General features: G+C 37.7%; 1 protein-coding gene across 1 annotated transcript in view; it reads left to right on the plus strand.

Annotated features, from left to right (window-relative positions):
* Window positions 1-11,330: 11,330 nt before the first annotated feature.
* plpp4 (phospholipid phosphatase 4) overlaps window positions 11,331-14,509 on the plus strand; it is a 60,514-nt gene continuing 57,335 nt past the window's right edge. Inside the window, exon 1 of the mRNA XM_023327885.1 lies at window positions 11,331-11,752. Coding sequence (XP_023183653.1) covers window positions 11,664-11,752 — 89 coding nt within the window. The 5' untranslated portion in view covers window positions 11,331-11,663. The remainder of the gene's footprint in view (window positions 11,753-14,509) is intronic.

The raw sequence follows: 14,509 nt of genomic DNA on the forward strand, positions 1-14,509 counted from the left end.
GACACAAATAACAAGCAACATATTAGATATACCTGTTGCAGAATTAAAGTCTTAAGGAAAAGCAGAACTTCACTCTACAGTAGAAATCATCGATTTCTACGATTTCACGCCGTAGAAATCAACGTGAATTTACATATAAATTCACATAATAAAATGCAACAAAATTTCACATAAAATGTCTGTTTGTCACAAAGATACTGAATGGTGCCTCATTTACATATGATTGAAATAAAGCTTGTGAGAAATTTAAGATTTTTTTAACTTTTGTTGCTAGTCCTGTCACACAATTATACATTTACATTGTCAGTAAAATATAATGTACTTCACACGTAAAGGAATGAAGTCTAATGAAGTCTACTGTCTAGAATAAATCAAAGTTCTGAAGCTAAATGTGGTTAATAATCTCTCTAAATGATGAAATGTCACTTTTGAATAATCTTCTAAGATGATGGTGTCCAAAGTTTGGCTCTACGGCCATTTGAGACCCTTTTAGTGATTTTATGTGGCCATCAACAGCTATAGGCTACAACACGGCACACATTTGGTTTTCCAGCTTGAGTTTTGAGGTTTATTCAGTTAAAACAACCGTCTAGTAAAAGTTTCACGGATTTGATGCCTTTCAAAGAGACACAGGGTAATTAAAGTCTTCTAATAATTAAAGGTGCATGTGGTTAAAAGTTTGGACATGGCTGTTCTAAGACAATATTATTAGATTCATTCCAAATCCTGTTTCAAAGATTATAAAACAACCTACATTTGCAGCACCTTTTCTTGGCATTGAGTTTCCATGCAGCAGGGAATCAGCTTTGTTTTGTCACACCTGGAATAACACACATGTAGCAAATAACATTTGATAAAAGCTGTAAATGCAGCTTCATGCATCATCAAGTAAATTGTCTTTGTGACTCATCACGTAATGAAGCTTTAAAGCAAACAGCGGACTTCTGTGACTTTGGTATTTTGTTTGACATCATCAAACTTTGGCAGCTTTTCTTTTTAGTTTAGTCATTAGCATTTTGAACTTGTTTTAAAATGTGAGCCAGGCCTGCTCAGCCCAGTGATCTGCAGTATTTGCCTCAGCTGCATTGCTTCTGTAGTTATTCAGGAATGGATATTATTAGGAGAGAGAAATTTGCAAACCTTGGCTTCACAGCCTAGGAAACCATTCATTTTACCCATTTATTTTAATAGCAGCTGTAAAACATCATAGATACTGATTACATTGTAAACTGTGTGCTTCTAATAAGTATTTTCCTGTATTACAAGGTTTATTTTTTACTGCGGTGAAATGCAATAACTCTGCTCCATAACTATGTAATAACCTCCTCCTGTTCCTGTCTCCACCTCTGCTGGAGTTTCATTTGTGTTTCTCTCTCTTCATCTCTCATGCCTCTCTCTTCTCTTCAGTTTTGTTTGTAAAAATCTCATTAAAGTGATCCTTTTAAAATCTAATAAATCAGTTTGATCTAAAAAAACATGCTATTGGTTTATTTTTGTTTTTTAAGTTATGACCTAAATAACACAGCTATAGTTATTTGTAAATAACCCATTCCCATGAAATGTTTCAGCCAGCTACCAAGATAAAATGTTCTGTTACCAGTCAGAGTTTGTCAATGTAGCTAAATACATTGTTTCAAAAGATGCCACAGATGATCAGAGACAATCTCACAATACAAATGTATCAGTCAGAAGAAGAACATACAATAACCAACAAGCTAAATTATCATGACACAGTGAAGGTAGACGCTTATCCTGTGAGGAAACACAGAGCAATAACATTACTGAAACTGGATTGTTCAACATGATTATTAAAAAACACCAGATGAAAAGGCAGCCTGACAGAAACATGAAGACAACAACAGGAATCTCTGGTTAGAGCTGCAAGTTGTCTACATGAGACAAACAGCCTACCTGTGCAGATCGTAAGAAGAAGGTCTGCAAGATGCAAACCTGCATCTGAAGTTAGGAGGATCTTTAGTGCACAGCGTCTACACAGCATATGATGACTAAGAGTAATGATGCAAGTTTATTGAAGCAGTTGTGTTGATTCTGTAGTCTCTAAGTGGCACATGGCAGTTTCAGTTTCAGTAACAATGTGACAGCATTATTTAGTTAAACCCAGGCACCTTACTACATTGTGCAAAATGAAGAAAGTCAGGTTTGCTGTAGTTCTTGCGTGCTGCCATTGTTGGATCACAGATCAGTTCTTTGTTTCTGACATATTTCAACAGAAAGACCAAACAATGAAGTAATGATCACACTTCTCCAGCTATTGTCACCAGGAAACTAAATGATTTGCTCCTCTTGTAGAAAGAAATGCAATTTTTCTTTCTCGTTTTTTTTACATGTCCACATTTTAGTTTTTTTTATCATCTTTCAGGTTTGTAGTCGCCTTTTCTTATTAAACTGAAGGCTATGCTAATAAGTGTGTAGTCATGTTTATCACTGAAACATGTTGTAGTTTCTCTGACATGTCTTGGACAATGTCATTTTGTAAGAAGTAATAGAGATATTTTCTCCAATCTTTCCAAACAGAAATGATAAATAAGATGCAGAAGCAGTTTTCCAGAATTCCCCTTTTCATTATTCATGGTAACGTTTTGAATGCAGAACAAGCTGATCAGTGTCTTAGTCAAAGGTACCCCTGGAACCGCTCTGTGACCTTGAGCTGTTGCATTTTCTCACACTGTGTTAGAAAGCTCCTTCTGTGTTTTGAGGAAAGTGCTTGTTTGCTAATGACTTCCCAGCTGCCCTCTGGAAGAAGCTGCTGCCAAAATGGGAAAATGATGAGAAGTCTCAGACGATTACACTGGCACTTTCCCCGCAGCCTCTCTGGGCGGCTGTGAACACAGAGACAATTGCTGGCCAAGGTTAACATGCATACCTGTTGCTGGTGGATCCCTAACACAAAATCATTCTCAACAGCTTGACGATAACAGCACCGCTCACTCTACATGAGCTGCAGGCTTTACAAATCAAACAAACTGTTGTCACTGCAGAAAGAAGCCAGATTGTCTGTTCTTTACCAGAAAGCAAACATATTCTGATAGGTAGGTATGATACGGTGAAAAGAATGGAGAGTGAGCTGAGCTGTAGCAGCTTGTTGTCTCAGAGACGGATTCAGTGACGAACTGTGATGATTTCCTTCCTAAGCTGCCAGAGTTCACAATGCCTGACGCGTCATGCAGCCATGCTGAGGCAAACACAAAACATCAACACATGATGAGATCATGTAGACGTTTCAGAAGCAAACGACAACCACTTTATGACTGACAGTATACTGAATTATAGATTTGAAATAAGAATGCTATCCCCCTAAACAAACTCAGAATATGACAGCTAAGGATTACATAGGAACGGGAAAATGTATTTAACCCTTCACAGATTACAAGTTTTTGCTTTTTTGGCTCACTTGAATGTTTCTGATCATCAAAGCAAATATCAAGATCAGAAAAAAAATAAACCGATGGTTCCTATGGGAAACATAATTACCAAAGTTTGTAAGGTTTTAAACTTTTGGGACTGACAAGGTCACAAAGTCATGATATTTTGCTTTATGAACAAAAACTGTTACAAGCACATCCTATCAAATAAATGTCATTTTAAATCCGTTCTTATGATTCTTGGAACTGGCCAGATGTCCCAGATGTTCCTGTAAGATTTGCCTGTCATATACTTGGTTTAATGGGAACTAGTCACACTTCACAGAAGCAATGCCTGCTTCAACACACTGAAGCAGGCATTCAGTGTGTTGGCCCCACAGCGTGGAATCAGCTCCAGTCTGAACTTAAGATGTCGGAAATGATTTCACTGGACTTATTTTGATCAGTTCTTAAAGATAGGCAACAAGATTCTATGAAACAGTGTCATTGTTTTTAAATTGGTTTTATTGTTTTATACTTGTGCATATGTATTAATTGTTTTTATCTTGTAACCAGGTTGCTATGTATTGCAAATTTTTTGCTCAGGTCCCTCTTGAAAATGAGATCTAGATCTTAACGGGGTTTACCGGATTAAATAAAGGAATATGAAATAAGGGAAAAAAAAAAAGAACAATACAGCAGAGAAAATATCTTGGTTGGCTCATGGAGACAATAACAAATGGGCTGAATTACAAGGAAGATTGTACACACTGACTTATTTGGTGGAATCTTATTAAAATGAAATTAGAGAGAGCGGCATGGCATGATCATAGAGAGCGTAATTTACTCAGAGGACGAAAGTCGCACAAAGAGAATAGCAGTCTGCGTTTGATGCTCCTCCTGTTCTCTTCCTCTCTTACTTAATTACACATGCTGCAGCGTCCCACTTTTAATGGAGTTTCACTGTCACCAAGGAGCTGGATCAGATACACACTTCTGTAAATCCATTCAGAGAGGCTGTTTTAAGGTTTTCTTTTGCCTCTATCAACATTTCTGTACATATATGTTCATTTATGCATCAATTTTAATGAGGTTTTATTTGAAGAATATCTGATTTTGGAACTGAGCATGATGCTCATGAAAGAGAAAGTATTGGGGAGGAGTGAGATATCAGGAAGACAATGGCTTCCTGGTTATTTCATTGTTAAACTAAGCATTTGCATATACAGTTTATGTGTTAGATTGTGTTTTTTATGAAGTGTTTAGGTTGAGTTACCAGGGTTTCAGACACCTTGTGCATGCATTAAAGCAAACAGTTCTGCATAGAGATGCTGTTCTCCAGCTGAAAAGGTAAAATGAGGCTGATGGAGGTAATAAAAGTGTCACTGCTGACCTTTTGCAGGAAGTTGTAAAATGTAGCACGGCTCAGCTGTGAATGAGGACATTGTTCAGTTAATTAGATAATCACAAATTTAAATAGAAAAGAGAAGACAAAAGGGAAAAAAGAAAAAAGTAAAGAAAATAAATAACCTTTATTGTCCCTCATTGGGGAAATTCAGGTGAACCAGCAGCAAAATGACAGGAAAGCTGAAGGTGTAGAATTACACAAAACCTCTGGCCGTGGAAAGCAGGCAGAGCTTTTTCACAAACCCACACATTCTGGAAGCTGTCCTTTTGTTTGTAAGAAGAAAAAAAAGTACATTTTTAAGCTTTATTTTGTCAGATTATGTCTTAATGCGTGCTTTTACGTTTTTGTCTATTTTTTTGTAGAAATTAGAGATTTTTATCTTAAGATTTGCTTTATACATACAATTTAAGTTACTTTTTCCACTTGAACCCTTTTGGAGAATTATAATTGTTCTACTGAAACATTTTAGTCAAACTGATCAAAAAGCAAACAAAGTGACATACTGTATTTTATTCTGCTCTTCCAGCTGTGTGACTCATCTTTTCTTGTTCAGTCAAGAAAAGTAATCAGGCTCCGAAACGTTAATTTCAGATAATTCAAACCTGCAGTGCTTCATGAAATATAACTAAGTCTTGCATATGAAATTTCACCAAATAATTTATAAATGCGGTGCTCTGTTGGTAACCTTTCACAGTTAAACCAAAAACAAAAGATTACTGTCTCTAAAATACTGAATAATAAATAGATTTCATCCCTCATTATTTATTTCATATTTGCTACAAATCAGGCTTTCCTTTTAAATGATTTATTAAAGTGAATATTTTATATAATTAAATAAAATAAAGTGACAAGGAAAAAAAAAATCAATGTATTAATTTTTTAGCTTTTTGTGTATTCTCCTCCTGTGGCCTCCTGGGTCTTCATAACATCTTTATATTTCAAAATACATTATAGAGCATCATCAGCTGACTGTGGGATTCAGACTGGAAGGTTTGGTTGACTTTCTTATCTTTATTTCTTCCTTTGCTCTCTATCTGATTGATCAGCCTGCATTTCCTCTTGTATCGACATTATGGAAGAATGCCTACAGACTCCTGCACTCTTTACTTTTAATAATACTGGAAACTGTGGTCAGAGTAATGCCTGCTGTAATCCTCCTTCTCAGCGTGTTTTAATGGTCTGTCTTCAGCTTGGTTCAAACATTATGGTGACATGCTCCAAAAAGCTCCAAAAAGCTCCAAAAAGCTCCAAAAAGCCTGCTGCAGAGAGAGAAAATATCTGAGTTATGGAAAAAATGATGGAATTAGTCACCAATGGGAGGTTGGGAATTCAGAAAACTAAGTGGGACCTTGAATAAATCAATAAATGTTCTTTATTTTACAAGACAGAGTGTTTCAGGGGTAAATCGATGGATGTTCTCCAGCCATTGTTCGAAAGAAGGATTGAGGAATGATGCCCAGATTCTCATATATTCAGACATTAATCAATGACAAGATTTGAACTCTAAGTGACATGGCGGCTCAGCGAAGCTCAGAAACTGGATCTAATTACGACCAGAGGAAAGAGTCAGTCATGTAGATGATTTTCACTGCCTGTTTGTGAAATTTTCAAATACATTCCTGACATTAATTCTATATTTCGCTTAATAATCTTTTCTCTAAACATTACTTACCAAAATGCAACTGACTGATTCTCTTTAAAACATGAAAAACTGCCTTTCTAAACAGAAACTTTTGTCAATTTTATGACATGACCGGTGAAGTTATGAGTTAATCTTTCTGTTCAGGAACCATCAGGGCCTCCTCTTTAAGGTCTCTCTTTCTTTTTGTCTCTTTTTGTTCTTTTCACTGCTGCTAATCAATAGATTTAATCTCACAGACAAATATACCCATGACACACCTCAAGAAATATTGAATTTATGACTTTTTAATTTAAGCATAGCCATAGTCAACTGACATTATCTGCCATCTTTTATTAAATCTCCAAGGTTTATGCAAAGTTATTAAAGTGTTAGTCAAACTTTTAAATTTTCTGAAACTCAGATCTGTTGTTAAAGTTAAACAATCAGCTTTAAGCCACACTTTTCTCTGCTTAATACAATTTAATGACCTTTGCTTAGTAAATGGAATCATCCACTGTCCTCTCAATAAACTGCAGAGTGGCAGCATTGTGCCAGTAAGAACCTAATGAAATAATTCACCTCCTAATTACTACTGTACCCAAACCAAGACAGCAGATATCACTGTAAGTGAAGTTGGAGCTGGGCGGCTGTGAAGTATTACATCTGCACTAACCGGCTTATTGATTGTGTGGCTGCAGAAACTGAACTGCCGGACAGTGATTAAAAGAGACTCTGGTGCCAAAATACGGACTATTTAACATGTTCTATGGCTCACTGTCAGCATGCTGCTGAAGCTCTTCAGTGCTTTAACTAGGCCTCACAGGAGCGTTTAGTAACAGCCTTAACAGACAGTCAAGGAGCAAAGCAATGCAGGATTCAACATGCAAAAATAAAAATAGAACAACGTCATCAGACAGTAGCCTTCAACTGAATTATTCTCACTTCACAGGAATAAGTTTTTACTTGTTTTAATTCAATTTGTTGAGAATTTTAGGTCGAGGAGAATAAAAAGCAAAACTATTTTTAAATTCCTAGTTTATGTGAGCAGATTATGCTTTAATTTAATCTTTAACCTCAAGCAAAATTAGATATCGAACTGTAAATTAATTACTGGATCAATTCATTTTGTCAGGTTACAACATTTGTTATTATTCATGATTTCTTCAGCATTGTAAAATGTGAAAACGTGCATCTTGGTGCAATTTGACTGATTGTAGATTAGTCTGACAATTATTCAAGAGTAATTGAAATATATTGCTGCTGTCAGACAGAAACCTGGCATCTCCTTGTATCTCTGTAACATTTCAGAACATGGAGGAAAACATCTGATTGTGTTGACTGGCTCATTTATCCAGCCGGCTCCAGTTATTCACGATATCAGTCACAGACTGCAGGTTTCACAATGTGTTTTAAAAATACTCATAATCCGTTAACCTTTCTGCATTTGATCAAATTACAACAGCAAACCCTGATGTATGAAAATAATTCAATAACAATTTTGGGTTAATTATATGTGATCTGTAGAAGTGGTGGAATTAAAATATTTGTGCTTCTCTCCTGTTCTGATTATGTTTTTGAATTCATGTTATTTATTGCTTCTGATATTTGTCTTCTTTACAATATTTGCTGTTCATTGTTGCATTATTTATCTGGCTTGTTGTGTAACATTACTGTGAAATGGCCCTGAATACACAGTAGAATTTACTGCTACCATTTTGAGGGGTTTTATGTGACAAACCATGACGGAGAAACATGAACATTGTGGCAAACATTCAGATTCATCCCTTCTGCTGTATTTGATATGAAGTATTGTACATAGAATATGTTCAATATGCAGAAGAAGAATGGATCTTCCTGTTAGATGGAGGCTAAATGTGTGTGTTTCATCTTTCCTGTATCACAGCATCACACTTTGAGAAAACAAAATGACCACATTACCCTCAGTCCATCCAGGGTTGCCGGGTAACATATGCAGTTTAACCTCAGGGTTGTGTTACAGAGGTTTCATACAAAATATTCAACAAACATCGAGAATAACAAGAAATAGAACAGAAAGCACCAGACACAGCTCAGGTGGGAGAACTGATTCTACTGGACTTTAATTTGGATTATCAACCAAAGATTCTGAATACATATCATACTTTTTATATTTTTATTTGAAAAAAAAAACAACTTTAAAGAAAATAGGTGGAACTTTGTGTTGATCTGTTACATAAAACGATGTTTGTAAAATAGAGCAAGAAGTCACAAACCTGGTAGAAATAATTTCATACCTGATAAACATACAGCTTTGATGATCTTTAAAAGTGAATCATAAATTCTCAAAGAATTAAAGAATAAATAACACATATGAATTATCATTTGTTCTATTTAAGCTGTGGATTGCATTGATTTTGTAACAATAACACATTTCTGTTTCATGGCCAGATCTAATTCATCCAGATTTCTGGTGTTCAGTGATTAGATTTGTTCAGCAGCATCAATATTTCATCTTCTTTAGTGGATCTGTATGTGAGAATATTGCCTTGGTCCTGAAACATCTTTTTATTAAAACCATGATGTTTTTCTTGCTGAAACTAATCCCACTATAATGAACAATGATGTCAACCGAACCTTAAAGCTTCTGAAGAGTCGGGATGATTCCTCTGCAGCGCGGTGAGTCACTCTGATCAAACTAATACGGCGAATGCCACAAGTGCGTGGAGGCGATTAGACCAACTTTGTACATTTGTGATGCTGAAGGGCTTTTCTTTGTCAGAGTGCAGCATATATCTAACCTGGCAGAATAAACAGAACCTCGGGGAATGTGACTCACAATCACCGCTGCAGAAAAGAACAAAGAAAGATATGCCTCTGCTGCGCCGTTCCAATGATAATTGTTTCTGCCATCCTGTGCTGACGCTCCGGGGGTCTGACCAGAGTGAATCATCTTATTCGTGACTGATGTGCGGCCTGAAGAAGCCGTGTGGATAGCTTCTAATAAACATGCCACACTCCCTAAAACCCCCAAATTCGGATGGTTGGAAGAGAGCTTTGAAGTTGGAGTTCACCTCCCAGCCCATCATCGCTTCACGTCTCCTCTTGTTCTGCTGTCTTCTTATTAGGAAGCAGAGCAGACTTCAGGCACATTTAACATTTCTCTGCTTGAAACAAAGAAAAAGATCAAAATCTCTTCTGCATGTGTGCGTTTGTGCATTAATCTTAGTGTTGCTGTGATGCCTTGTTAGCAAGAATACAGAGTTTCCAAACTTGTCAGTTTTCTGCTTGTCTGGTCTTTGACCCAGAAAGGAGAGAGGAAAGTTTCTGGGTCAGGAGTTTTTCCCACCTCAGTCTCACACACACACACACACACACACACACACACACACACACACACACACACACACACACACACACACACACACACACACACACACACACACACACACACACACCCACACACACACACACACACGCCTACAGGAGACTGCATTTGACTGGCAGCTAAAGCGAGAAGGTCAGTTTAAGAGTGGATAAAATATTCATGTGTCTGAGGATCTGGACAGGTTCTGCTGCTGCCTGCGCTCATTCGTCTCAGTCAGGCCGGTCAGACCCTGAGGAACTCCACGCCTCGCCGTGGGCCGGACGCGCTGGGCGGGAATGGCAGCTGGACTCCTCTCTCATGTCCTGCTGTAATACTTTGTGTCAGGCTGCTGACCACCTGAGTCAGAAAACAAGCCTTGATTGATTCTTCCTCCCAGCTGCTGTTCTGGCTGAGTTCTGCTCATCATCACCCACTGGGACCATGGGATAAAGATATCTGCTTTATCTCTGCTTCACTTAGTGTGTTTCATTATTAATAAGGGGATGGATATTAAACAGATGTGTCTCTTTAAAAAAGATGAGACCAGAAGTAAACCTTGTTCCTCAAAGTGCTGCTTACTTATTCATGTTCCTGTGAGAAGTTTACAACCTCTCGTTAAATTTTTTTATATTTTTTAATGATATTAATGATTTGAATGGTTCGTTTTTCATTTCAAAATAATTATACAACATAAATTTGCTGTCAACTTAAATAATGTTGATGTTGCTCCATTTTTCCTGGTGTGAAGACAAACCATCAGGAAGCTCATGTGATGATCAGGAGTCTTTGTGTTTCTGGTCACTTTAAGTTTTTAGTAGGTTGTTTTTTCCTCCTCTGTCTCCAGTGCAGATTAATTTGACTTATTTTAGGGAAAACCAAGCCTTCACTTTAGTAAGAACATTTAGTGTTTTGTTAGTTTCTCTGTTATTTCCCCTAAGTTCACAATTTGGTGACTTTCATTTTCCATTTCACTGGGCAGTTTTAAGTCTATTAGTTTCCTTCCTCTTGTGCTCCACAGTTTCTGGTTCTCTGGGTTTTGTTTTATTTATGATTCATTTAAAACATTTTCTGCTTCAGCTCTTCTTATTTGTCTCACTGCAGAAGTCATGATAGTTTCTGACCACTTTCACTCAAACAGTTGAGTTCTCTAAAAAAGATGATTTAGAAGATTTGGATTTTGAGCCTGTTACGTTTTTGACATGGTTGGGTTTTGGACCTCAGGTCAGTGTAACACCTGCTGACATGAAGAAACATGATCATTATAAATCTAAACAATAAGTTCCAACTTGTGTTTTCAAATTTTGCTTTTAAAAAGTATTGTTTTATTATTCCAGGTATAAGAGACCAAAATTGATCCGACGTTCAATTCCATAATGATTGAATTTAAGTCTCTCATTGGACTCTTTGGTGAGAGGTCCGAAGTTTGAAACTTCTGTTCATTTGATCCGTCAAAGTAAAGCCAAGAAATGCAAAACGAGAGAGAGAGAGAGAGAGAGAGAGAGAGAGAGAGAGAGAGAGAGAGAGAGAGAGAGAGAGAGAGAGAGAGAGAGAGGCGTGACGCTCAGAGTCTCCCGTTACTCTCCGGTCTTCCTTCACTCCCGCTCAGTTTCATCCAACACCTGAACCGTTTCCCATATTTCCTGATATCTCACGCTCCCCACACTCCAACCCACAGAAAGCAGTTCAAGGAGCTGGCAGCCAGTAACAGAGTCATACTAAAGCAAACCGCAGAGAGACTGAGGCTGAAGGAAAGATTGCTGCTTCAGGTGACCGAACGGCGATGGAGACGCGCGGCGTGCGTGATTAGGAAGCGTCGCCTCTGGGAGGACTGGTTCCACGGATTATAAAAGTGAAGAACCCGCAGCGCAGACTGGGACGGCCTTTGTTCGTTTCACTTAACGGATTCATTTTCGTTCCTCCTCAAAAACCATGAATGTTTCGCCCACAGAGCGGAGGAAAGACATGCGGCAGCTGGCTTTGGAGATTGGGATCCGAGTTCTGCTCTTCGGAGTTTTTGCGTGAGTAAAAACCTCGAGCAGCTGAGTTTCCTCTCAAACGAAACAAACAGAATGTGAGTTCTGCCGCGGACCTGATCAAATAGATTTTCTGTAGGATTTCAACTCTAACATTCAGATCGATCAGCCACACGGAAGGTTTTTGGGTCTTTGTTAAGCCGCAGTTCAGCACCATGGACGGATCCCCGCAGCGCAGCAGCAGCGGCGCGTTAACAGGTTGCACCAAAAAAAAAAGAACAAAAGTCAGCGTTTTATTCTCTGACATGGACAGATCTGATGACATTTACATTAAAAATCATTTCATTTAACAGTTTTTTATTTTGTTGGCAAGAGGTTAGAGCGGTTCATAACTGTCCTCAACAAGTCCCACCAAGAAAGGCGATGCTCGTGTGATGCAGTGAATATAGGATTCATGTCAGAGAGGTGCAACCTTTGAAAATAATAAATTATTGCAATTTTATTGCGTTGAGGAATCTGGTCCGTTTTTATCGGGTTTGTTTTCCGGGTTTCTGTTTCTTTTTTTTTTTAATGATTCATCTTGAATTTGTTTCAGTTCCATTCAACTCAGTTCAGTTCATTAACATTGATTTTATTTTTAAAATTCACTATAAATGTACTCTCAAGTTGAAATTCAAATCCAGGCTTATATAAATATGACAAAATAAATCAAATGGAATTCATTCATATCAAGACATTCAATAGGAGACAAATAGATTTTTCTTGCCTTGCAAACTGATAGCACACAATGTAAAACATTTAAAACCAATAAATTAATACTAATATGAAGTGTATAGTTCATAAAGTGCAATATGACTGATCAAAGCACAGAAGAGTTTTCACACCTGGTTCTTTCTTCATTGAAGCTCCTGAATTCGTCTCCCAGGAGACAAATGTCGATATTTTCTGATGTTTGGGATCCTGGGCTGTTTTAGGGATCAGTCTAATTGAAACTATACTCCACAGACACAACCTGGAGAAAATGTGCTGAACTGTGAAGTAAATTGTTTCTAAACTTTTCCAGACTTGGGATGGTCAAAACAATCACTCCAAATGACCTTGGTCTTCTTCACAGATACATCCTTTGTTAATCTTTGGTGCAAATAAAAAGATAACCACATGTTGCTGCCTTGCAGCAAGGAGGTCATGGGTTCCAATCCCAGTCAGTCTGGATGTCGTCTCTGTGCATACTTTTATTCTCTGTAGGTAATGAGTTCCTCCCTTGGTCCAGAAACTCACATACTGTCTGCTATGCATTCAACCTGGGTGTGAGTGAGCATTAGCATAGTTACTTTTTTACTTTACTGCTCCTTCATGGATTTGCAATTTGTCCTCAGTACCTCCCTCCCGTTTATCGATGCCTGGAGACAGCCAGCAGTCCCTCTGCTATGATTAGAGAAAAGGATGGCAGTGGGTGAAAAGTCATTTGTCAAAGGGAACCAATGACTTTACAGCAACCCCACCTCCTGATTAAGCATGTGGAGACAGTAGAGAGAAATGTCTCTCAGAAGACAGATGAGGCAGACATCCTTTTTTTATTTCTCAGGAAAAAAAATGTTCAAAGTTGCAGAATGCAGCTGTTCTACCTGCATTGCTCTTCTACATGATCATTAATATTCAGCATCAGCTGATTTACTGTCAGTGTTAAGCAGCCCAGATGAGTTTCCTGGCGAACATTCAGCTTTTTGTTTGTGCGTCTGAGCCGGTGAGATTTACAATTATTGGAGCTTTTCTTTGTTTTATGGATCAGTACTGAGGGTCACATGAAAAGTAATTTTTCATTGGCTCCATCATAAACACAGAGCTGCATCCTGCCACAAAAGCTCCAGTCACGACGGCCTTGATCAGAGTAACCAAGAGGTTTTATTTTCTTTTTCTACAGAGAAAGCAAACGCAGGCTTATCTGCTTCTTCTCTTTATGATCACATAAACATGACTTTTTATACAACTATGTCACATAAAAGACATCTGGGATGTTTTACTTTATTTATATTTACTGTCTTTAATTTATGCCTTTTGGAGTCTTTTTGGCCAGCAGCGATTGAAGCTGGATCCTCTCAGATGTGAGGCTGACACTGTGTGGATGTGAGGAGTGGCAGACTGCATTCTTGACTCTCGTCAGAAACTGTTGTACATGCAGGATAATTGGGGTCAGCTGGTGTCGTTCTTTAGAACAGTTAAAGGCTCAGGATTTAAGACGCACAGCTGCCATGTAGTTCATCGTAGTTTGATGTCAAAGAGGAGAAACTGAGAAGCTTCATGTTTGTTTTGCTACGTCTTGAAAAAATATGTATGGTCTTTGTCCACTTTGATCTGGCACAGATCCCTAACTGGATTTAGGCTGTTACTTTGACTAAACCATTCATACATATGAATTTGTTTGGGCTCTATGTTCTAGTCACTGAAAGACAAAGTTTTAACCTGGTCTCAGGCGTAGACATGAAAATGTGTCTTAATGTTAACATCTTTTCATTTTTCACCTTTTAGCCACATTTTATTTAGACAGAAATATTTTTAGGTGAGGCTTGAGACAAACTGCAGACTTGACTTCTTGTGGATTTCTTTTAGCAAGAACTTTCTTCTTCTCTCCCATCAAAGACAGCTTTGTGGAGTGCAGGATTTATAACTACATTTAACCAAATTATTTCACCTGTGAAGCTCAATTAAGCCCCATCTTAAAAACTTCTTCTTTTCAAACGTTTCCTCCTGCAGCTTTATAATTTAGGTTTTTATTAGTTTGTCACATAAATTGAAAAAAATAAA

Source organism: Xiphophorus maculatus, chromosome 22, assembly GCF_002775205.1.
Source record: "Xiphophorus maculatus strain JP 163 A chromosome 22, X_maculatus-5.0-male, whole genome shotgun sequence".
NCBI lineage: Eukaryota > Metazoa > Chordata > Actinopteri > Cyprinodontiformes > Poeciliidae > Xiphophorus > Xiphophorus maculatus.